General features: G+C 40.5%; 1 protein-coding gene across 1 annotated transcript in view; it reads right to left on the reverse strand.

Moving 5' to 3' along the window:
* Positions 1–738: 738 nt before the first annotated feature.
* Positions 739–25,278, reverse strand: part of DDX21 (DExD-box helicase 21) — a 30,346-nt gene continuing 5,806 nt past the window's right edge. The window contains exons 3-15 of the mRNA XM_005565678.5: positions 24,820–24,895; positions 23,502–23,680; positions 21,647–21,764; positions 19,247–19,432; positions 17,200–17,345; positions 15,975–16,124; positions 14,273–14,434; positions 12,041–12,160; positions 10,964–11,037; positions 8,386–8,545; positions 7,099–7,233; positions 4,518–4,562; positions 739–3,563 (exon numbers count right to left, since the gene is read on the reverse strand). Of these exons, the coding sequence (XP_005565735.2) occupies positions 3,294–3,563; positions 4,518–4,562; positions 7,099–7,233; positions 8,386–8,545; positions 10,964–11,037; positions 12,041–12,160; positions 14,273–14,434; positions 15,975–16,124; positions 17,200–17,345; positions 19,247–19,432; positions 21,647–21,764; positions 23,502–23,680; positions 24,820–24,895 (1,821 nt within the window). The 3' untranslated portion in view covers positions 739–3,293. The remainder of the gene's footprint in view (positions 3,564–4,517; positions 4,563–7,098; positions 7,234–8,385; positions 8,546–10,963; positions 11,038–12,040; positions 12,161–14,272; positions 14,435–15,974; positions 16,125–17,199; positions 17,346–19,246; positions 19,433–21,646; positions 21,765–23,501; positions 23,681–24,819; positions 24,896–25,278) is intronic.

Consider the following 25,278-nt stretch of genomic DNA (forward strand, 5'->3'; position numbering starts at 1 on the left):
AAGACAAAAATCCATGCCCTGGTATAGAGAAAACACTAAACATATTAAATACATAAACCATAATGCAATGACTAGAGATCCATCTCATGACAGGTAATTAGAAGAGGCCAGGCATGGTGGCTCACACTATAATCCCAGCACTTTGGGAGGCCAAGGAAGGACGATTGCATGAGGCCAAGGGTTCACGACCAGCCTGGTCAACGGAATGAGACTCCACCTCTATAAAAAATTTAAATATTATCCAGGTTTGGTGGTACCCACCTGTAGTCTCAGCTACTTGGGAGGCTGAGAGGGAGGATAACTTGAGCCCAGGAGTTCAAAGCTGCAGTTCTACCTTTAGTAAATGTATCCTAAGGTGACAGACAAGTATGCAAACACGTATATGAAGATATTAACTTTAGGGTTGTTTATAATGGTGAAAAATTAGAAATAACCAGCATGGCCATCAAGTACTGGTTAAATGTGTAGTGGCATATCTATACAAGATAACATGTAGTCATCAAACATGTCCATGTAGGCCTGTACAAAACTGTGCACAACATGTTGAGGGGGGAAAAGCAATTCACGAAATCAAATGATTCCAATTTTATAAAAGAATATGTGGAAGACTGCTCACTAAAATATTAGATAAGGGTGACTGGTTTTTTTTTTCTCTTTAGATTTTTATATCTAGCTTTTATTATTTTTATAATAAATATTTCAAGCTATTTTCATTTTAGAAAACAAAAGCCACCAAAATCAAGTATTACTATCTTTATTATGGTATAGAGTAGTATTTTATACATTAGCTCATTTTATAGTAAAAACATTTATGTACAACTGTAGAGAAACTGCTGCACAGATAGCTCCAACTTAAATTAGAAAATATTTTCTCTGTAGAAAATAGTAAAAATTGTAACATTTACCAAGCTAACCCAACAAGTTCATTTAAACCAAAAAGTAGCTAAATACATTATACATTTATAAATACAGGTTGAATTCTGGGATCCAGGAGAAACTTTAGTTTCATTTATTGAAATAGCCATGTTTTAAGTTATGTGAAGTGAAATTTCTATTAATCTTCCCTCTTACTCTTAATTTGTGCTGGATTATTTTTCTTTATGCTAAATCCATAATCCACAACAAGGTTTTAGCTGTTCTTTTCTAAAGGACAGGTACCATATCCTTTTAATCTGCTTGATAAGGTACCCATGCCTATCCAAATAATGAAAAGGTTCAGTTGTTATTAAAGCATGCCTAGTATTTGGGCAAAATCAGAATTTAATAAATTACACTGTCACCTAATACCCATGGCTTGATGGGAAGTCATGAGGAACAAGGGTAAAGTGATAAAACTGGCAAGTGGATCAACGAATAAAAGCCAAGAGAATTCTGAGACCAGAGGGCAAGAAATATCTAGTCAGGATTCAAGGACAAAACTGAAGTTCAAATAGAAAAAGGATGCTGCCTCAAGGATCAGGAGCTGAGCTGGCTCTCAGAGCCCCTAGTACATGGTGATCAAATAAGCGGCAGTTAGAGATAAAGACTGGATTAAGCAAGAGAAATCAGGACCTAGAAAGATTCTAGGTGTTCACAATAATTAAATGAAAACAAGACAGACCATGCGGCTTTAAATTTCCTAGCATAGTAGTTCCAGGACTCTCAGTACAGAAATAATCTCTGGAAATTAAGGCAAGAAGATAATGCCACTCAAGCTCCTGTGCTATGTAGAATGTTTCCCAGAGAAATAGTATCTGAGAAATCAGATACAGTGTTATCTGGCCAGGGGTTACATCAACTTCTTCAGTTCCCTTAAAACAACTTAATCACATACAGTTTGTCTTAAAAGGAAGCCTCCAATCAGCTAAAACAAACTTTCAACAGAGATTCAGTTTAACAAACAGACCCTATACTGCGGCTTTAGAAACTAGGCCACTGACTACCTAAAAACCCCAGCTTGCCCACTTGAAGTTAACCTCTAGAAACATTAGTGATCTGTGAAGTTTTCACCATTAAAACAATGCTTTATCATGCAAATCATACTTGTTCTCTTTGCTCTCCAGTTATGAATTTGTAACATTTTTGCATTTGACTATTTCCAGTGGTTTGGTTTTTTTTTTTTTTTACATACTCTTTGGCAATGTTAATCTGCAACCCCCTACTCCCTTAAATCTTGTTGGTAAATAATGTTAATCTTCCAATAGGAAGAAGTGGAGTACATTATCATTTTAAGCACCATTTATCCAGCCTACTTACAAATAAAGTTATGGAGCCACCTTATACATTTGAAATTCCTTAAAGACCCTGGCTTTCTATTAAAATGTACTTTTATATATACTATCTGTGAAGAATTCACTAAAGCATGAATCACCTTATAATGAGAAGCTAAAAATGTATCAAAATGAACATAAGTATAGGTAATCTATATCAAATGTACTACATCTTCCAAGTCTAGCGCATACACTGGTATAAACTGTATTACAATCCAGATTAGTTTGAAATCTTGTTTCAAAACATTGCTCAGTATTAAGTCTCAGTAGACAAACAATCGGACCACATGAGAAACTGTTCGGCAGGTGGCTGAGGAAATCTTCCAAAGGCTTAAAGTGGTCCTCCAGAGACTGTTACACTCCCTTAGGTATTTACTTCAGGGAAGGACACTATTAAGGGACACTTTTGAGTATAAAGAAAGGTGAACTCACAAAGTATAGGCAGATACACGTTTGATTTTATCTTCTAATCTACAGATAATCCTTTAGAATAAAAATGTAATGAATTCATACACCTTTCAAAAGGAAGAACTGAAGAAGTAGCAATAAAGTTATAAATTATAATGATCAAATGAAATAATTTAAATGAAGCTTGTCTGCGTCTGAAAGACACAGGGACTCGGCAAGTGGTCAAAAGGAGGCACAATGTGCTTTTTTTTTTTTTTTTTTTTTTTTGAGACGGAGTCTCGCTATGTCGCCCAGGGTGGAGTGCAGTGGCCAGATCTCAGCTCACTGCAAGCTCCGCCTCCCGGGTTTTTACGCCATTCTCCTGCCTCAGCCTCCCGAGTAGCCGGGACTACAGGCGCCCACCACCTCGCCCGGCTAGTTTTTTGTATTTTTTAGTAGAGACGGGGTTTCACCGTGTTAGCCAGGATGGTCTCGAACTCCTGACCTCGTGATCCGCCCGTCTCGGCCTCCCAAAGTGCTGGGATTACAGGCTTGAGCCACCGCGCCCGGCCCACAATGTGCTTTTAACTTTGTAAGAAAAATAATGTTCAGTTCTATATTGCCAAACATTCTCTTTTTGCTATATAAATCTTCTAATTATTGACCAAATGCTTTACTGAAACTCCGCTTCTGGCCTTTGTTTTGGGATCTGTTACTTTTGTTGCCACCTCCTGATCGCTGTCCTCTCGGGCCTCTACTGCCTTCCCGCTGTCCTCTGAATCTTCTGTTTCCATCCCGCTGTCCTCTGAAGCCTCGACTGCCTTCCCGTTGACCCCTGAAGCCTCCATATCCTTCCCGTGGTCCTTCCAGCTCTGGTTGCTCTGTGGCCACAGAGAGCTGCCAGCGTCGTGAATCATGCCATTTCTCCTGTGAGAGAACGTTTTGTTTTCATGTGCTTTAATTACTATTCAATTTTTAAAAAGCATGAGAAAAACAAAATTTTTCCATTTTTTCAAAGAAAAGGTGATAACATAAGTGCTTAACAAGTCACTGGTCAAAAATAACACTGGCCAACCATCATGGTCCAAAAGCCAGTGTCACTAAAGTGTGGGAAAATATAGTTTTATTATGAGAAATAGCCCTCATCACTACTTCATTTATTAAGTTATTAAACCATTTATTCAACTCAATTGCTACAGGGTATCTACAGCCAAAGGTAATAAAACAAATATATTAAGCACACATTTCTCACAGTACTGAATAAAGATGTAACAATTTTAAATGTCTATGAACACCTGTAGGCTGGATGTGGTGGCTCATGCCTATAATCCCAGCACTTTGGGAGGTGAGTGGATCACCTGAGGTCAGGAGTTCGAGACCAGCCTGGCCAACATGGCGAAACTCCCATCTCTAGTAAAAGACAAAAAATTAGTCAGGGGTGATGGTGGACCTATGATCCCAGTTACTTGGGAAACTGAGGCAAGAGAATCGCTTGAACCCAGGAGGTGGAGGTTGCAGTGAACCAAGATTGCACCACTGCACTCCAGCCTGGGCGACAGAGCAAGACTCTGAAAACACACACACACATGTGCACACACACACACACACACAAAACCTGTATAACATATGTATGTTAAAGGGCGGGGAGAGCTGGGTATCGTTCACAACTTTGTATAAAGGAATTACAGAAACCAGGTGGGTTCAACTACAAAAGCTGTTCAGAATTAAAAAGCTAGGGGGGAATATTCCAAAATTTAATTATCAATTATCTCTTACGAAAGGAACCAGAACTATTGTTCCCCAATCTATTATTCTCTATTTTCATAATTAACATTCTACAATTTAGGTACATTAACTTTAAAATCTAAGAGAAAAGAATACCTGTATTTCTGTTACTGATGCGGTAGGTACATCAAAGCAAACACCCTAGAAATCAAAGTAAATGGAAGTTAATCCAACCAACGCACAATAAAAATACTCCCTTTAAAAGACCACGTATTCTGTGAAAAAAAGAAAACAAAAAACATAAAGCAAAAAAAACCACCAGGTATAATTTTAGATGAACTTTAGACCAAAGCTAATACATTACAGCTGGCAAAAGTACACTGCAGAAAGACAAGGAATACTGAAAAAAAAAAACTCCAAACGAATTAGGACTTTCTAACTATAGACAGAGTCTTAGCTATTAACACCGCGCTAACCCTCTAGTGGCTATTAGCTACATTTTATTGCTGAGCAAACAGGCTTGGAAAGGTTAACTGACTAGTCTAAGGCCCCACAGCTATTAAATGGAGCAAGTATTTAAAATCTCGTCTGTATGGCTCTAAAACCTATAGTTAAACTATATACTGCCTTCCATCAGAAAAGCAATGCCAGCTATTCAGAATGACCTAACTAAAAGTGAAGAACAAGTGATCTTCTATTGTTAATTGTCTAGTTTTTCTTACTTCAGCCTTCTGTAAGAGTATGAAAAAAATAATACAGGACACCATCTTTTTTTTTTCCTCTTAAGATAGGGTCTTGCTCTACTGCCTAGGCTGGAGTACTGTGGTGCAATTAACAACTTACTGTAACTTTGGCATGCCACTACACCTGGCTTTTTTTTTTTTTTTTTTTTTTTGGTAGAGATAGGGTGTCACTATGTTGCCCAGGCCAGTCTCAAGAATTATCTTCCCAACTCAGCTTCCCAAAATACTGAGATTACAGGTGTGAGCCATGGCACCTAGCCAGGACACCATTTTTAATATTAAGTGCCATCCTCTCCAATCAAGGAAATCATCTAAAAATATAGTCAAATTATGTGTTAACTAATACAGGCACTCCTCTCCCTGCTGTCTTCAACTGCAGTATTTTATAAGGAACACCCCTTTCACCCCAAAATTTACCCAATCACAACATAGGTATCATCACCTACTGGTGGATTTTGCCATTCATGGTAATCTTCACTTACATATTTATGAAGTAGAGTATAATCCCAGGCATTCACTGGGGATAGAGGTAACTAGAAAACAGTTTTTGCCTTTGAGTGTTCTTGAGGCTCTCCGTAAGCAAACACAGCAAGGTAAAAGTTTACCTGCATAAACATGTGTCCTAAAGACTTTGAAGTACAGATAAAGATGCCCCTAATATTGCCTGGTAAGATTTAAGGCTAAGCAAAGTCATAAAAGCTACTTTGGAGGAAACGATTTATATATATACAACATTTTTTTTTTTTGAGACAGAATTTCACTCTTGTTGCCCAGGCTGGAGTGCAATGGCGCAATCTGGGCTCACTGCAACTTCTGCCTCCTGGGTTTTCAAGTGATTATCCTGCCTCAGCCTTGCAAGCAGCTGGGATTACAGGCATACACCATCATCCTTGGCTAATTTTGTATTTTTAGTAGAGACAGCATTTCTCTATGTTGGTCAGGTTGGTCTCAAACTCCAGACCTCAGGTGATCCGCCCACCTTGGCCTCCCAAAGTGCTGAGATTACAAGTGTGAGCCACCGCACCCGGCCAAAAGATTACTATAAATAGTAGGTTCAGCAGGCACTGAGGATGAGATAAACATGGTGTAGTGGGCACTGCTGGAGTAAATGGTGTTGGTAGAAATGAAGCTGTAAGGCTAGCAGAGGCCAGGACATGAAGGATCTTACCCTCCTATGAAAGGGTTGAGACTTTATCCCACAAGTTTTGTGGAGATAAACAACATGGCTAGACATGCGATAAGCTGAAGATAAACCTAATTGGTTCACTAGGCCAGTGGACACCTGGAAACCTGAAAATCTTTCAGGGGCTTCGCCAAGTCAAAATTATTTTCATAATAATGCTGCCCTTTCCACACCCATTGTCTCAAGGGTTCAGTGGAGTTTCCTAGACACTATATGACGTGATAAAATCATTGCTCTGATGGCTAATGGAAAATGATATTGTGTTTTAGAGTTCCAGTTTTAATTTCTAATACAGTAAGTATCAACAGATATAACCCATATAAACTAAAGTTTTTGGGTGTCCCTAACATTTGCTAAAGGGATTGTGAAACCAAAATGTTTGAGAATCCTTGTGATAAGTCTATGGCATTAACCAAGAGAAGTCCTCAGAAGAAAGAACACCAGGTTTAGGAGGCAAAAGTTTTCATTTTTAATTTGAATTCAAGATTCTGAATAAGTCCAGTGCTAGAAAAGGATTGCAAAGAAAAAAAAGATTCTGAAAAAGTTACTTTAAATAAGCTATTTAGGTGGAGATGTCAGGGAAGCAGCTGGATCCAGTCTGGCACTGTGAGAAGAATGGTACAGGCTGGAGATAGAGGTACACTAGTTGTCAGTGGCAGAGTGGCAACTGAGGATCACAGATGAGATTACCCAGGGAAGATGAGAGAGTGAAGAGATGCAGCATTCCCACAGAAGAGGAAGAACCCACACCACTTTATGCTTTCCTGCCCACATAAAGCCCCATCAAGGTTACAAGAGACCCCAGCCTTACCAGTTTTCCTTTGAGAAAAACCATTCCCTTCACTTTGGAATCAATCTCCTCGCCCAGCTGCTCTTTAAGTTCTTTCCAAGCATAACTAATATTTGGCATTTCAATTGAGCACTGCAAGATCATGGTCACAAAACCCTTACAGAAGAAAGGGGAATAAAATTAAAGTGCTGAAAATAAACCTAATTGGTAAATACCTGCTTTTGTGATTCTAAAATATTTCTTGAAAAGTTATTCCTAAAAACATATACCTCACACAAACAATTAGTACAAACAGTCTCTGGTTTTACTTGGGGAACTCTGAGTAAGACTGAATGTCAATATCTTGGTTGTGGTATTACAGTTTTCCAAAATTTTATATTTTTACAAAATACATTTGCCTTTTAGGGAAGCTGGGCAGAGTACACGAAGGATCTCTCTGTATTATTTCTTACAACTACATGTAAAGCTACAATTATCTCAATAAAAATTTGAATTTACAGGAAAAGTATACACCTTCTAAAGTTTCTAGGTATGCTGCCTAAATGTATTATATGCATTTATGCATACATATGTTTGGGCTACTTTAGGATTAAAACAATTAAAAATCACATACCACAAAATTCACCATTTAAAGTACACAATCCAGTGTTTTTTATTTTACTATACTGGTAAGATCTGCAACCATTCAGCACTATGTAAAATTTCAGCCATGTCATAATCCACCCAAAAGAATCCTGTGTCCATTACTAGCCACTGCCATTCCTCCCTCCACATAGCCACTGGGGACCACTCATATTTTCTGCCTCTATGGATTTGCATGTGTGTGTATATATGTGTACATGTGTTTAAACACAGGAATTATTGGTTCTATTCTTTTTTGAGACAGAGTCTCACTCTGTCACCCAGGCTGGAATGCAGTGGCACCATCGTGGATCCTTGCAGCCTCAACCTCCTGGGCTCAAGTGATACTCCCTCCTCCCGTCCCAGCCTCCCAGGTAGCTGGGACCACAGCATGCCACCACACCCAGCTAATTTTTTATTTTTATTTTTTTGTAGAGACAGAGTATCACTAGGTTGCCCAGGGTGATCTCAAACTTGTAGGCTCAAGCCATCCTCCCACCTGTGCCTCCCAAAGGGCTGGGATTACAGATATGAGCCACCATGTCTGGCCAGAAATTGTAAAATACAATTAATACTTTACTACCTTCATGAGAAAGTGAAAACAACTGGGAAGTTTAAATGAAACCCTTTCACATCCTGTTCATACCCCAAATTATGAAGCATCAGGAATGTGCCGCAGAACCTTACCACATTTGAGTTGATCAAGGAGCGCTGGTCTACGGACGTGGCACCTGAAATGTGGGCCAGTGCTGCTGCCAGAGCTTCCACAGCTCCCTTCTCCTCTATCAGCTTCTCAGCTGATTGCTTGAAGTGACTAATGGCAGTGGGAGGCACGGAATCCAAAAGCCTGTTGTTTGAGAGTGTGTTAGGAAAAAGGATACTAGAAATGGACAGATTTCATTTCTAAGACATCTCAAGATAAATGAGTAACTTTGCAAATCTTTCACATGTGTAACACATTTATTTTGATGCAGTGTATAATCATCATATTTCTATAGTAGTACATCCATTCCTTTGACTGTATGCAATTCTAATTTACCACCTACCGCACCATTTTATCCTAAGGAAATAATAAAACAAGAAGTCCACCACGGTGTTACTTATGATACACAAAAAGTATAAACAATTTTAAAATGTGCATCATCTGGACTGCTTATATAAACCACAAAACAGATATAATAAAATGTTATACTACCATTAGATGTGATGATGAATAATGTCAAGAGTTTTTATACAAGAAGCATGTGTTACTTTTAGGATCAGAAAATACCTATTTCCATTCTGAAGTTGAAAAAAAAGCTGGGTGTGGTGGCACATGCCTGTAGTCCCAACTACTTGGGAGGCTGAGGTGGGAGGATTGCTTGAGGCTACAGTGAGCTATGACTGTGCCACACATAATCATTTTAAGAAACCCCATCTCTTTTAAAAAAAAAGAAAATAAAAGAAATAAGAAAAAGACCTCCAAAGTCAGTTGAAAAAATGATAAGGACGTTTATGGGACTATTTGCACGTTTTTAAGGGGGTCACTATTATCTTGGCAATAATAAATGTCCCATTCAAAGTTAAAAAAGATCATCCAGTAAAAGGGTAGAAAGTGACATGCAGCAGTGTCAGGGCTGGCACTCTGGAGGCTGTTTGTTGTATACCACCAGCATCTTTGTCCCATTCCCCTTCTTCGCCATCTAACCCCAACTCTCCTTAACAGGCACCCAAGGGAACCCCGTCTGTAGGACACTTAAAAAAAAACGCCATGCTAAAATAAATTTGAAAAATGTAGTTAAAACACACTCTTCTGGGCCAGGCACGGTGGCTCACGCCTGTAATCCCAGCACCTTGGGAGGCCAAGGCAGGTGGATCACGAGGTCAGGAGATCGAGACCATCCTGGCTAACACGGTGAAACCCCGTCTCTACTAAAAATACAAAAAATTAGCCAGCAATGGTGGTGGGTGCCTGTAGTCCCAGCTACTCGGGAGGCTGAGGCAGGAGAAGGGTGTGAACCAGGGAGGCGGAGCTTGCAGTGAGATGAGATTGCACCATTGCACTCCAGCCTGGGCGACAGAGTAAGACTCCGTCTCAAAAAACAAACAAACAAACAAAAAAAACCCACTCATCCTTCCTTTCCTCCCTTCCCTGTCTTCTTCCTTCCTTCCTTCCTTCCTTCTCTTTCTTTTTTTTTGAGACAGTCTCACTCTGCCACCCAGGGTGGAGTACAGTAGCACAATCACAGCTCACTGCAGCCTCAACCTCCCGGGCTCATGCAATCCACCCATCTCAGCCTCCAGAGTAGCTGGGACTACAGGCATGTGCCATCACATCTAATTTTTGTATTTTTTATAGAGATGAGGTTTTGCTGTGTTGGCCAGACTGGTCTTGAACTCCTGAGCTCAAGCAATCCGCCTACCCCAGCCTCCCAAAGTGCTGGGATTACAGGTATGAGCCACCATGCCTGGCCCAAAACTCTTTCATTTACAAAACTTTCCTGAACTATTAACATGCTGATTGACATCCAGGATTTCCTTTGATCATGGACTCCCTGTGTCTGTTTTTTAAATAAGCATTTGCAGTAATTGTGGAAACCACTATAAAAATGATGCCCAAAATGAGTGGTTCTTTAACAGAGAATGTAGGTCACCACCAGGAGGCATCTGGAAAATGGCTTCTGGTTTTTATAATGCCAACCCTACCTACCCTGAGTATGCTGCACAGGGGAATCAGCCACGGATCCTAAACAGCTAAATATCCTTCCATTTGCAGGACAATCCCATAAAAAATAATTCTCTTGCCTCCAATGTCAGCAGCACCTCCATTTGACAAACGGTTAATGAACCCAATCCTCAGCATCTAGACGTTTAATATTAACGAAACAATCAACTTTCATCCTACCAGGTGAGGAACTCGATTAACGTAGATTTGGAATGTAATCTGTGGTCTAATCAGCCAGTGGGTGAGAAGCACTTATACTATACCTAAGATATTATCTCTTAAAATATCCTAGACAAAGCAAACTATTTTAATAGTGGTTTCCTTTGGTAAACAGGATTGGACAGGAATGAGTATCACACCTGTAATCTTAGTACCTTGGGAGGCTGAGGTGGGAGGACTGCTTGAGCCCAGGAGTTTGAGACCAGCCTGGGCAACATAGTCAGACCCTGTCTCAAAAATTAAAAAAATAAATTTTTAAAAAGTCAAATCTTATTACTGTACAAAGACATGCAGTATTTGAACAAACACTAAAACAGACCATAGCAGTGGTAGGGGACATACCTGATGGCATCTTTGCTGGAAGCTTTTATTATTTCTGTTGCAGAAGGAACACCTATTCGTTTGAACTTAATTCCCTACAGGAAAATGAACCACAGTTTAATGTACAATGGCCATCAATTGTTTCCAATAAGATAAAGTAGTTCCCTAATTTTTTAAATATAGGCCAAATGTATTTATTACCTTAAAAAATGAATTTTCAATTATAGATTTACAGAAAAGCTACAAAGACAGTTCAGAGAGCTCCAGGTTTCTGCTACTGTTAACATCTTACACTGTTAAGGTATATTTGTTTCAACTAAGAAACCAACATTGCTAAACTATTAACCAAACCCCAGACTTTATTCCATGTCTGTCTTTCCTTCTTTCCTTGTTTTTCATGACTGAAAGTTTTAAGGAGTGCTGGTCAACAGTTCTGTAGAATGTCCCTCCATTTGAGGTTGTCTGGTGTTTTCCTCATGCTCAGGGTTATATACTTGGGGGAGGAATACCCGGCGTGAATGCTCGCCTCACCACCTCTTATCGGGGCACATGCCTATGTGCCTATCACTGATGACGTGACCCACAATCAGCGGGCCCAGGTAGTGTTTGTTCATCTCTCCACGGTAAAGTCCTCACTTCCCACCTTACTCTATTCTTTGAAAGCAAGTCCCTGAGTGCAGTCCACTCAAGAGGAAGAAGATGAGTTAAGCCCCTGAAGGGGCAAGAATCTACACACACTATTCCAATTCTTCTGGAGGAAAAATTAGTCTCTTCTCCCCTTTATCCTTTTGACATGCCCAAATTCATTTGATTTTCAAGCAATTCCTATAGCCCCTCAATCTTAATTATCTCTGGTTCATATTATCATTGTCTGAAAACTGCCTTTCAAACATATGAAAACAAAACCACTGTTTTCAAATGCAAAGTTACTTCAGAATGGGCCTTTTATCACAGGACAACATATGTACTTAACAGTAAGCTTTCAGTCATTGCCACACACTAGAAATAAAAATATTTTAAAGTGGATAAAAATCGAAGAAACTAAAGACTGACTTTAGAACTCAACATTTGCTTAATGAAAGGTAAGAATAGTTGTACCGCTTTTTGCTCCACTTGTACTAATTGATATTCTTCCTTGTGTTGATAAAAGCAGATGCACACCCCCGTCCTTCCAGCTCTGCCAGTCCGCCCGGATCGATGAATGTAGGACTCTACATCCTATTGAAGTAAAATACATAAATAACACTAAACCAAAAAAGAGAGACAAACACCTGAGTAGCCTATGCAGGTCAGTGAACACTAGCAATTGTGGTTATAAGCCTGGGGGCATGAGGGAGAAGGTCCCTTAGCACTTCAATTTAAAAACCTCTGGCAATTTTTTTTTTTTTTTTTTTTGAGACAGAGTCTTTCTCTGTTGCTCAGGCTGGAGTGCAGTGGCACAATCTCAGCTCACTGCAACCTCCACCTCCCAGATTCAAGCAATTCTCCTGCCTCAGCCTCCTGAGTAGCTGGCATTACAGGCACGTGCCACCATACCTGGCTAATTTTTTTTGTATTTTTAGTAGAGACAGGGTTTCACCATGTTGGTCAGGCTGGCCTCAAACTCCTGACCTCGTGATCCACCTGCCTCGGCCTCCCAAAGTGTTGTGATTACAGGCATGAGCCACCGCGCCCGGTTGACCTCTGGCAATTTTTAAAGCTTCTAGAACAGTGGTCCCTGTCCTATAGGCAAATTTACAAAGAGCATTGTCTAAATAGTGCTTGTCCATTAGAGGCATATATGTAATTCCAATTTTCAATCTTCCAGTAGACACACTGAAAAGATTTCTTTAAGAAGTTTAATGTATTTTAACTCAATATATCAAGTCTTTTTTTTTTCTTTTGAGAGAGAGTCTCGCTCTGTCACTCAGGCTGGAATGCAGTGGCATAATCTCAGCTCACTGCAACCTCCGCCTTCCAGATTCAAGTGATTCTGCTGCCTCAGCCTCCCAAGTAGATGCGACGACAGACACCCGACATCAGGCCTGGCTAGTTTTTGAATTTTTAATAGAGACAGGGTTTCACAGAGTTTCACCATGTTGGCCAGGCTGGTCTCGAACTCCTGACCTTAAGTGATCCGTTTGCCTCAGCCTCCCAAAGTGCTAGGATTACAGGCATGAGCCACCACACCAGTCAATATATCCAAGTCTTATCATTTCAGTATACTATCTATACAAACCAGGGTACCAATGCAATATTTTATATTCTTTCATAAGTCTTCAAAATTCAGACCGCATAATGAAAAGTTATGCAGTATGTATTTTACACTTGTATTTTACAGATCAATTCAGATCACCCACATTTCAAGTGCTCAACACAGCTAGGGGCTACCATATCAAAAAGTCTAAAGGCTCATGAAACAATGTTTATACCACACACTCATAGGACTTCCTTTTCTTCCTTTTTTTTTTTTTGAGACGGAGTCTCGCTCTGTAGTCCACGCTGGAGTGCAGTGGCGCGATCTCAGCTCACTGCAAGCTCCGCCTCCCGGGTTCACGTCATTCTCCCGTCTCAGCCTCCTGAGTAGCTGGGACTACAGGCGCTTGCCACCACGCCTGGCTAATTTTTTGTATTTTTAGTAGAGACGGGGTGTCACCGTGTTAGCCAGGATGGTCTCGATCTCCTGACCTCGTGATCCACCTGCCTTGGCCTCCCAAAGTGCTGGGATTACAGGCGTGAGCCACCGTGCCCGGCAGGACTTCCTTTTTAAGAACTGGTGAATTCACAGTCTTCAGTTATTTTTCCCCATTGTTGTAAGTAGCCTCTAACCATAGGGGATTTGCCAATTTGGGTGAGATTATGGGGTCTTCATGTTGGAAGTGACTGGAATACCTTTAGAACAACCTTTATTTACATGAAAACTATCCACATCAAGTAAACTATGCTTCAGGATCCTCCTTGAGAGGTTCCTATAACTCACAAACCTAAGCATCTCTAACCACAGAGGTTAATTACAAGCCCTTTCTCTCCCCTGTCCTCTAGACTCATGCATTTATCTATCTTACTTACCCCTATCCCATCTAAGTCCTTCCACCCATCTTCAAGGTTTGGCTCAAAAATCACACTATATCCCAAAGTCACCTTTTGAACCTCTGTCTGCTGATTGCACTTCTATTCAAGTGTCAGTTCTGAGGGGGGTGTCTTATAACAGGTTCATTCTCAAAATCACCTTTAGCATCCCAGCACTCAAAAGATAGCTATATACTAATTATATCAAAGTAAATAGTACAATTTCCCATTTGTTTTAATACCCAAAAGAAACAAAATAAAATCTAAGCATAAAGTACATACCTTTGGTGGAGAGCTTTGTATAACCAAATCAACCTCAGGGATGTCTAACCCACGTGCAGCAACATTGGTTGCCACCAGAACTCCAAAACTACCATTTCTAAAACCTTTCAGGGTGATTTCCCTTTGCTTCTGTGGAATGTCTCCATGCAATGACTGGGCATCCTGCCAATAAATAAACGGATGTAAGAACACCAGCTCCAACAACACAAGTACTTTTTCTCATAATCAATTAGGCCTGTAAAAGACATTCATATTTTGGTGATATGCCTGTTGAAAACATTACAAAGGGGAAAATGTGTCTTGAATGGATAAGCCTCAATATTATTTCAAGATCCTCAGTCATCAATTCCAACTGTATCCAACTTTACTTATTGAAGTTGAGAATATGACAGAAGAGTGATCAAACCTATTTTGTCAGTGTAACCTTAGGTCTGAGCCACCCTTTCCTCATTTGTACGGTGAGATGCCATGACAGATTAAGAGCTCTAACATGTACACTCTAATTATCAGAAAGAAGTGAGGCCAGGTGCAGTGGCTCATGCACTTTGGGAGGCCCAAACAGGTAGACTGCTTGAGCCTGGGGTTTGAGACCAGCCTGGGCAATATGGCAAGACTCGGTCTCTACTAGAAATAAAAAAATAAAATAAAATAAAGTTAGTGGAGGGTGGATAGGAGAGCATCAGGTAGAACAGCTAATAAATGCTGGGCTTAACACATAGGTTATGGGATGATCTGTGCAGCAAGCCATCTTTGCTTGCGTTTACCTATGTAACAAACCTGCCCATCCTAACATGTACCCTTGAACCTAAAAGTTGATGATAAAAAAAAAAGTCTTACCAATTAGATAGTAGTGACTATGGCACAACCTCATGATTATGCTAAAAGCCACTGAACTGTACATTTTAAAATGGTAATATGTGGCACTTGAATTATATCAACAATAAAACACCATCCAGAAAAAAAAGTCAGGTATGGTAGTGCATGCTACCTGGAGGTTGAGGCTACAGTGAGCCAAGATCACGCCAGTGCACTTCACTTCAGCCTGGGCAAAGGAAGTGAGAACCTGTCTCCAAAACAAACAAACAAAAAATTGGCCAGGTGCAGTGGCTCGGCTCATGCCTATAATCCCAGCATTTTGAGCAGCCAAGGCAGGTGGATCACTTGAGGTCAGGAGTTCAAGACCAACCTGGCCAACATGGTGAAACCCCATCTCTGCTAAAAAATACAAAAACTAGCTGGGTGCGCTGGCACATGCCTGTAATCCCAGCTACTCAGGAGGCTGAGGCAGGAGAATCGCTTGAACCCAGGAGGTGGAGGTTTCAGTGAGCCAAGATCGCACCATTGCAGTCCAGCCTGGGCAAAGAAGCGAGACTCCATCTCAAAAAAAAAAAGAAAAAAAAAATTAACCAGGCGTGGTGGTACCCACCTGTAACCCCAGCTACTTGGGAGGCTGAAGTGGGAGAATCACTTGAACTCAGGGAAGCAGAGAGCCCAGATCACACCACTGAACTCCAGCCTGGGTAACAGAGTGAGACTCTGCCTCAATTAAAAAAAAAAAAAAAGTAGCTTCCTCTCATTTCTAAACTAAAAGAAACTAAACTGGTATTCACTGAATGAATGAAAATTAGACCAAGAGCAAATATGCCCAAGGTGAAGATTTGTTGATATCCCCAGCTTTGCTGGCATAAGGGGAAGGACCAACCTGCTTTATAGCTGAATTCTGGGACAGCTCCTGGGCTTCTTTCTTGGTTTCACAAAAGATGATAGTGCGTCCTTGATGACCACTATATACTCGGATGACATCCCCAATAACTGCTGCCCTCTGAGTCCAGTGGCACTTAATAGCCAGATGCTTATATAAGAAGAAGAAAAAAAACATCTAGTTAGTAAAGCTTTGCTGGAAACTAAAATCACAACACAATGATCAATGAGCACAACACTAATGTTCTAATGTCTTGCTCCTGGAAACAACTACTCAAGCCTGATAAGAGCTATCTGCAGCCACCACTGCAGAGAGAAAAAAACCTAAATAAGTCATTAAAGCAGAAAGCAACATGATCTGCCCATCTCCCCATGCCTCTCCCCTTTCTCTAAGGAGCACCTAACTTTATTTTCTGACAACCAGGAAAATGCTGGAAAGGAAATGCCATTCCCTAGCTTTCTACAGGAAACCAAATAACCAACAAGTTTCTGTATGTTTTGCCCTTTCATTTACTTAAGAATCCAATCTGTAGATTAATATCCAGGTCTGTTCCTCAGTGAAATTAATTCATCTAGGTATCAGAATCAAAAGTGAAATTTTAAACTTCAACACTTTTAAGCTTAAACCCAAAGCACTAGGTTTCTCTGCTGCCCTCTAATGTTTAAATTGTGTGATTTACGTTTACATAATTCAGATAGATTTAAGTTCCAAATTATTCTGAAATGAAATGAGGCCATCACATGATGAAATTTTAAAAACACAGATATTGGGCCGGGCGTGGTGGCTCACACCTGTAATCCCAGCACTTTGGGAGGCCGAGGTGGGCGGATCACAAGGTCAAGAGATTGAGACTATCCTGGCCAACATAGTGAAACCCTATCTCTACTAAAAATACAAAAATTAAGCTGGGTGTGGTGGCGCACACCTGTAGTCCCAGCCACTAGGGAGGCTTCAGCAGGAGAATCCAGGAGGTAGAGGTTGCAGTGAGCAGAGATCGCGCCACTGCACTCCAGCCTGGCGACAGAGCGAGACTCCATCTCAAAAAACAAAAACTAAAAATAAAAACACAGATCTCATATATAGCTCAAATAGAAATATCTTTCCTTGGCTTTTCACATGGATTTAGTATTTATCCGGAAAAACAGTATTTGCCAGTCTTAATACTAACAGACAAGAAAATAATAATATACAATTTTATATTCTGGCAACTAAGTAAATAATTTACCTCCACAGTTATTGCCGTTTTTTGAGTCTTTTTACCAATCAGGTCCACCTGTTCATATGTAGATTTCATGTATTTCTTGGCAACATTAAATACCCAATGAGGGCAAGTTGCAGAAAAAAGCAATGTTTGGGGATTGTCTTCAGAATCTTTGAGGAGGGGAAAAAAAAAGTCAGTATGAATAATCCAAACAAGCCTACATAGTATTCCACCTAACCTAACACTTCCACAGTCCATCAATGTTCACCAGCAACCACCTGAGGCAAGTCAGGTACTGAGGACACAAAACTGGAAGACAGAGGTTTCCCAATGGGCAAAGAAACCACTAGGTAATTTATCTAAAAGATCCTTAAAATAGTGAAAGTACTTGAAAGTTATTTTGCTTTCTGACCATTTAGGCTTTGAATTACAAACGAAATATATTCTAAGATTTCTATTCTTAATATTTTATGAATTTAGAATTCTTGTCCAATCATTGAGTCCAGCTACTATTTTTGTTTATTCAATTCTACTTAAGAGTGACATCACATTCTCAAACATTCCAAATAGAAGTGTGGTCAAACCCTTCTGGAGAGAATCTGACAATGTATATTGAGGAGCATGAATTATTTACACTTTTAAGTTCAGTAATTCCACTTCTGGAAATCTATCCTAAAGAACCAATTCCAGGCCAGGCACAGTGGCTCATGCCTGTAATTCCAATGCTTTCAGAGGTAGAGGCAGGAGGATCACTTGAGGCCAGGAATCAAGACAAGCCTGGGCAACACAGTGACACCCTGTCTCTATGCATAATAAAAACATTAGCCAGGCATGGTGGTACACCCCCGTAGCCCTAGCTACTCAGGAAGCTGAGGCCCAGAAGTTCAGGGACGCAGTGAGCTATGATGGTACCACTGTACTCCAGCCTGAGTGACAGGGTGAGGGCCTATCTTAAAAATAAAAAAAGGGCGGCTGTGGTAGATCACATCTGTAATCCCAGCACTTTGGGAGGCCAAAGTGGAAGGGAGGATCACTTGAGCCCAAGAGTTCGAGACCAGCCTGGACAGCATGGTGAAACCCATCACTACAAAAAACAGAAAAATTAGCTGGGCATGGTGGCGCATGCCTATAGTCCCAGCTACTTGGAGGATCGCTTGAACCTGGAAGGTGGAGGCTGCAATGAGGCAAGATCCCACCACTGCACTCCAGCCTGGGTGAAAGATTTAGACCCTGTCTCAAAAGGAAAAAAAAAAAAAAAAAAAGCCAATTCCAGATATTGAGGTGAGAAGCTACCCATATAAAAGTGGCTAAACAGAATTATTTATATTGAATAAAAAATCAAAATAGGCAGAAAGTAGAATTAAATCATGGCCAACCACTTCATACAGTATTTTTGCTGAATTTTTATATGTATAGTCAGAGTATAATCAACATATATACAATAAAATGCAAAACTTCAGGAATACAACAAAAGTAGACCACACCAAGATGACAGATGATGATATTTTTCTTCTTTTACTTTCCCAAGTCTTCCCCATTGTGGTTATATGATAAATCATGACTTTTTTTTTCCTCACCAGCTTTAATCCCAGAGTAATGACTTTTTTTTTTTTTTTAATCCAAATTTCTAGATAAAATAAGCCCCCTTCCAATTTCCCAAGGGCTTATTCATCTCTTAGAAAACTACTTAGTCACCAGGCCAGGCGCAGTGGCTCATGCTCTAATCCCAGCACTTTGGGAGGGTGACGCAGGCGGATCACTTGGGGCTGGGAGTTTGAGACCAGCCTGGGCAATATGGTGAAACTCCATCTCTACTAAAAATACGAAAATTAGCCAGGCGTGGTGGCGGGTGCCTGTAATCCCAGCTACGCGGGTGGCTGAGGCACGGGAGTCACTTGAACCCAGGAGACAGAGGTTACAGTGAGCCAAGACTATGCCACTGCACTCCAGGCTGGGCAACAGAGTGAGACAGTGAAATTCTGCCTCAAAATAAATAAATAAATAAAGACAATTATTTAGTTACCACCCTTCCTTTGGTCTTTTTTATCAGCTTCTTGAATTTGTGGATTACCTTTCTTGTACGCCACACTTAGAATCTCTTCCACTTGATCAGCAAATCCCATATCCAACATCTGGTCCACTTCATCCAGGACAACATGCTTAAGTTTGGTGAGATCTAGTTTGCCACTCTGTATGTGGTCTTTGATACGACCTGGTGTTCCAACCAGGATATCAATCCCATTCCTCATGCGTTCAACTATAAAAAACAATGACAAGATTTTCTGGGTTTTTATCGGTCTGGGGTACCACCGTTAACTGTATTGTTATTCTAAAATATTTGTTAAATACCTGCAAGTACAAAGTAATATGCTAAGTAATTAATAATGATAAAGATACTCACGACACTCCTAATCTAGTGGGAAAAACATTCAAAGTGAAAAATATCAACAAAATTTAAACCATCCAATTATAGTAAATATTTGAAGTGACCATCTAGTGTATAAAGTGACATAAAAGAAATATGCAGCCGGGCGTGGTGGCTCACGTCTGTAATCTCAGCACTTTGGGAGACCAAGGTGGGTGGATCATGAGGTCAGGAGTTCAAGACCAGCCTGGCTAACATGGTGAAACCCAATCTCTACTAAAACTACAAAAATTAACCAGGCGCAGTGGCGGGTGCCTGTAATCCCAGCTACTTGGGAGGCTGAGGCAGGAGAATCACTTGAACCCGGGTGCAGTGAGCCGAGATCACGCCACTGCACTCCAGCCTGGGCCACAGAGTGAGAGAGAAAGGAAAGGGGAAGGGGAAGGGGAAGGGGAAAGGGAAGGGAAGAAAAGGAAGAAATGTACACTACTGGAGGACCATAGCACCAGGAAAGAAATTACTTCCAGCCGGGTGTGGTGGCTCACGCCTGTAATCCCAGCACTTTGGAAGGCTGAGGCTGGCAGATCACAAGGTCAGGAGTTCGATACCAGCCTGGCCAATATGGTGAAACCACGTCTCTACTAAAAATACAGAAATTAGCCAGGCGTGGTGGCACGCGCCTGTAGTCCCAGCTACTCGGGAGGCTGAGGCAGAAGAATCACTTGAACCCGGGAGGCGGAGGTTGCAGTGAGCCAAGATTGCACCACTGCACTCCAGCCTAGGTGACACAGCGAGACTCTGTCTCAAGACAAAAAAAGAAAGAAATTACTTCCTTGGCTGGAGGAAAGTATCAAGGTTTCGCAGAGTACGAATAAGAATCTAACAGAAATAGGAACTTTCTATAAAGTAAACAGGTACAGGGAGGATGAGACATAATGAAACAGCAAATAGACCAAGGATATATAAAGACATTTGGAAAAATGAAGCTCAATATAACTGCGATGAGATGGTAATAATAATTTAGCTTTGTACTGAACTGCTGTTGCAGTCTATGGATAATACTAGGCACTTTATATACATTATCCAACCCAATCCTCACAACATCCCTGCAGGGTAGGTTTAGTAATCTTTTTCTATAGATGAGGAAACTAAAGCACAGAAAAATTAAGCAACTCGAACACAACAGCTACTCTGTGAGCAGAGTCTAGATTCAAGCTTTTCTGGTGCCAAACCCTATATTCATTCTGCCAAAGCTGAAAAGAAATAGCCGTAAGACTGTGTGCCGAAACTATGAATTTTTTTTTTTTTGAGACAGAGTCTCACTCTGTCACCCAGGCTGGAGTGCAGTGGCGCGATCTCGGCTCACTGCAAGCTCCGCCTCCTGGGTTCACACCATTCTCTGCCTCAGCCTCCTGAGTAGCTGGGACGACAGGTGCCTGCCACCAAGCCTGACTAATTTTTTGTATTTTTAGTAGAGACGGGGTTTCACCATGTTACCCAGATGGTCTCAATCTCCTGACCTTGTGATCCACCCACCTCAGCCTCCCAAAGTGCTGGGATTACAGGCATGAGCCACTGCGCCCAGCCAAAACTATGATTTTTTTTAATTCCTTAAATCCCTTCCTAATTTATACATCCGCTCTAATAATAAAGCTCCAAGGCCTTGAACTGGGAAGTAATGGAATACAAGAGCAGAGACTCTAACATCTGGCCGTTGAGCCCCAAGGAAAGAAAGCCTGCATACATCAAGAAAGAAGCAACCATGCAGAAAGAGGGACAGACCCAAGGTCCTAACAGACAAGAGTAACCTTGAATTCTGACTTCCTATTTCCTAGAGCCCAAATGGACTGTTTTTCTGGGTTCAATAAGTTACCTTTGTAGCCCCTAGATAAATATAAATAGATAAAAGTACTAAGAACCATATACAAGATTTGCCTATCATCATGCAGGACCATGTTCTTGACCATGTTTAAACCATGGCAAAAGAAAATCCCCATAAACGACTATCCCATGTAGAGAAGCCAGATGTGAAGGTTAAAAGAAATCCAATAAGAGTAGTCAACAATGGGTGGCATTATACTTCCCTCACTTTTTTAATGTACTCACATTGACCTCCATAGGGAGTTCCACCATAAAAACAAGCCACTGACAGCTTTTTTGTGATGTCACTGAAGTCTTTGCTTACTTGATTTGCCAACTCTCTTGTAGGTGCAAGAACCAGTACCTGATAAAGAAAAATAATTGAATTCGAATTACTGTGTAGTATTTGTTTCTTAATCTAGTTCTTAAAGAATAGCATTCTAGGAAAAGAACGACTTGAACAAGGTCTAACACTGATGATGATGATAACATTAGCTAATATTTTTGTCTAATAGATCTTAGACTCTACTAAATTCTTTATATGTATTATTCTGATTTAATTTTCGCAACCTTTTGAGCTAGGTATTAGAGGATAAATAACTTGACTAAACCCCAAAGGCTAAGAAGGAGCAGAGCTTTCAAGCAATTGGGCTCCAAAACCTGTAGTCTTAACCTCTACAGTAGAGAACATCTGAAGCAGAACAAAGTCAGAGAAGTAAGGTAAAGCCAACAATGTAAGGGGCTTTGAATCCTAGAGCAACATGAGTTTGATCTATATATATATATAAAAAACATGAAATTGCTGGCCAGGCGCAATGGCTCACGCCTATAATCCCAGCATTTTGGGAGGCCAAGGTGAGTGGCTTTACTTGAGGTCAGGAGTTCAAGACCAGCCTGGCCAACATGGTGAAACCCTATCTCTACTAAAACTACAAATGAGCCAGGTGTGGTGGCTCACAGGTAATCCCAACTACTTGGGATGTTGAAGTGGGAGGATCACTTAAACCTGGGAGGCGGAGGTTGAGATTGCGCCACCGCACTATTGTTGCCAATCCAGGCAACAAAATGAGACTTTGTCTCAAAAAAAAAAAAAAAAAAAAAAAAGTCCAGGTGCAGTAGCTCATGCCTATAATCCCAGCACTTTGGGAGGCTGAGGTGGGCGGACCACTTGAGGTCAGGAGTTCCAGACCAGCCTAGCCAACATGGTGAAACCCCACCTCTACTAAAAATACAAAATTAGCCAGGCATGGTGGTACACATCTGTAATCCCAGATACTTGGGAGGCTAAGGTAGGAGAATCGCTTGAACCCAGGAGGCAGAGGTTACAGTGAACTGAGATTGTACCACTCAGCGACAGCACGTGACTCCATCTCAAAAAAAAAAACTGCTACAGGTCCTCAAAATAGGGTAATGGTATGAAACTAACACGATTAAAGAACACCTAATACATTCATCTAAAAAATATTTAATGACTACCTACTATTGGCCAAGCACTATTCTGTGTGCTAGGGACACAGCAGTAAACAAATTAACAAAAGGGGAGCATGGACACTGGAAGGCCAGTGAGCAAGTGAGGTTAGACCAGAAAGACAACTGCAAGAACCCACAGCCAAAGTGACAACATGGGCATTCACAGTCATTTCAATGCGGTTAATGTCTATCAAATGTCAAGTTCTCTAGAAATGAGCCCAATGGACTCACCCTAATATGGGGGCTTGGCCTTTTCATCTCTGACTTGCCCTTCCTTCCATTCATGCTTTTCTATTAAAAATGCTTTCTCCATCTAGGCAAAAATGGTCAGACACTCGACCAAAGCTATGAGCCCCGGGGATATCTAATGGTTTGAAGGAAATATGATAAGCATTAATTATATAGATGATCAAAAGTGTAGGAAAGATTAAAATATTGAAATATACAGAGAATGATCTGTATATATTATTAAATATAAAAGAATTATCCTGGATTACTTTCACATAAAGATCCACAGTAAATAGAATGGGTGACTATAAGAACTCAATAAAAAATCGTAGGGTATGTACACAATGCCCAAGTGGTGTTTTTTCCCGTGCTGACTGACAGCCCTTGTATTTAAGACAGTTACCTGAGGGGGACGGCCTCTCTTCCTGTCTTGCAGTTCCCCATGAAGTTTCTCAATCAAAGGGATGGCAAAGGAGAATGTCTTCCCAGTTCCTGTCCGTGCCTGTGCAATTAAATCCTTCCCACTGTAAACATGATGGAAAGTCTTTGCTTGTATAGGAAACAGGAAGGTCACTCCTCGGCCTATGAACAAATTAACTGTGTTATCTCACACCACAATTCTTAAAATATTAGCCATACTGACATACTGAAGTATACTATTCATGCTTCTGGTCCTGCAGAATTAAGGAATTCTACCTTCTGGTCAACATCTACAAAGTTAGGGTCAAATATATATATATTTTAAGAAACAGGGTCTTGCTTTGTCACCCACTCTGGAGTACAGTGGTGTGATCATAATTCACTTGCAGCCTTGAACTCCTAGGCTCAAGTGATCCTCCTGCCTCAGCTTGATGGACAGCTGGGATTACATGTGCAAGCCATCATACCTGGCTCAAAAATATTCTGATAGCAACGAATCTGCTTGACTGAAAAATATCAGCAAACTTTAAAGCACCCAATTACAGTAAATATTTGAAGTCTCATCCATAAACGTGAAAATCTGGTGCTTTGCAATCCAACTGTGCTGCTCCTGATTTAGGAAGCACCTACTTGAGTAACTGCGACTCGTCCGTCAGCTAGTTCAGAAGCAGATTATTAAATGAATTCTGGGTTTACACCTATAAATTAGGCTCATTAACCTAGAGATGCCTCAGAAGCGAAAGAGATAAAACATTAACATGGCATCACCTAATTGCTTAATTTCACCAGCATCATTATTCATTACACTTCTGAATACATATTGTATTAAATACAATTTTTTTTGAGACAGGGTTTCATTCTGTCACCCAGGCTGGCATGCAGGGGTGTGATCACAGTTCACTGAAGCCTTGAACTCCTGGGCTCAAGCGATCTTCCTTCCTCAGCCTCTGGAGTAGTTAGGACTATAGATGTGTGTCACCATGTGCCCCGCTAATTTTTAAACTTTTTGTAGGGACAGGTTGTTACTATGTTACCCAGGCAGGTCTCAAACTCCTGGCCTCAATCAATTACAGGTGTGAGCCACCACAGAGGGCCTGAAGAAATTTTAACCACTTGTTTAAGAGGCATGAAGAACCATCACTACTATAGTACTATACTGAATACACAAGCCTACTTCATTATATGATTGCATGTGTCCGCCTACAATAAGAATATATCCTGGTTCATCTTAACAAAAACAGTGGAGTGCTTCTGTTAAAATAATACGTTCTAACATCATATGATATTTCCAAGAACATTACCTTTGAGAAGCTTAATAGTTTCTTCAGATATGGGAAAATTAGAGAAAGCGCCTTCTTTTTGTTCCACAGATATTTCCTATCAAGTAAAGGGCCACAGAAAGAAATCAATAATCACCTACACAAATTAACAGAGAACCTTTTGAGAAAGAGACAAAACAAGCTATCCTAAAGCAATTCTTCTAAACACATCAGTTTAAAAATCAACCAAAAAGACACAAAAACCTTGATAGGTAAATCGAGATCTGAAAAGGAAACATTGTCATAAATCTATAAAACCTTAACAAAAGAAAAATCTGAGGCAAATATATACTGGGTATATTATGTGTGACTAGATCTCAACTAAGATCTACTCCATAACCACAACCAACAATACAACAATATACTGTTGGAAATGTCATTAGCCCTCTTCCAAAGCAGCATCTCTCGTATACACACATCCATAGAAAATGAACAAACGTT

The sequence above is a fragment of the Macaca fascicularis genome, chromosome 9 (genome assembly GCF_037993035.2).
Source record: "Macaca fascicularis isolate 582-1 chromosome 9, T2T-MFA8v1.1".
NCBI classification, from domain to species: Eukaryota; Metazoa; Chordata; class Mammalia; order Primates; family Cercopithecidae; genus Macaca; species Macaca fascicularis.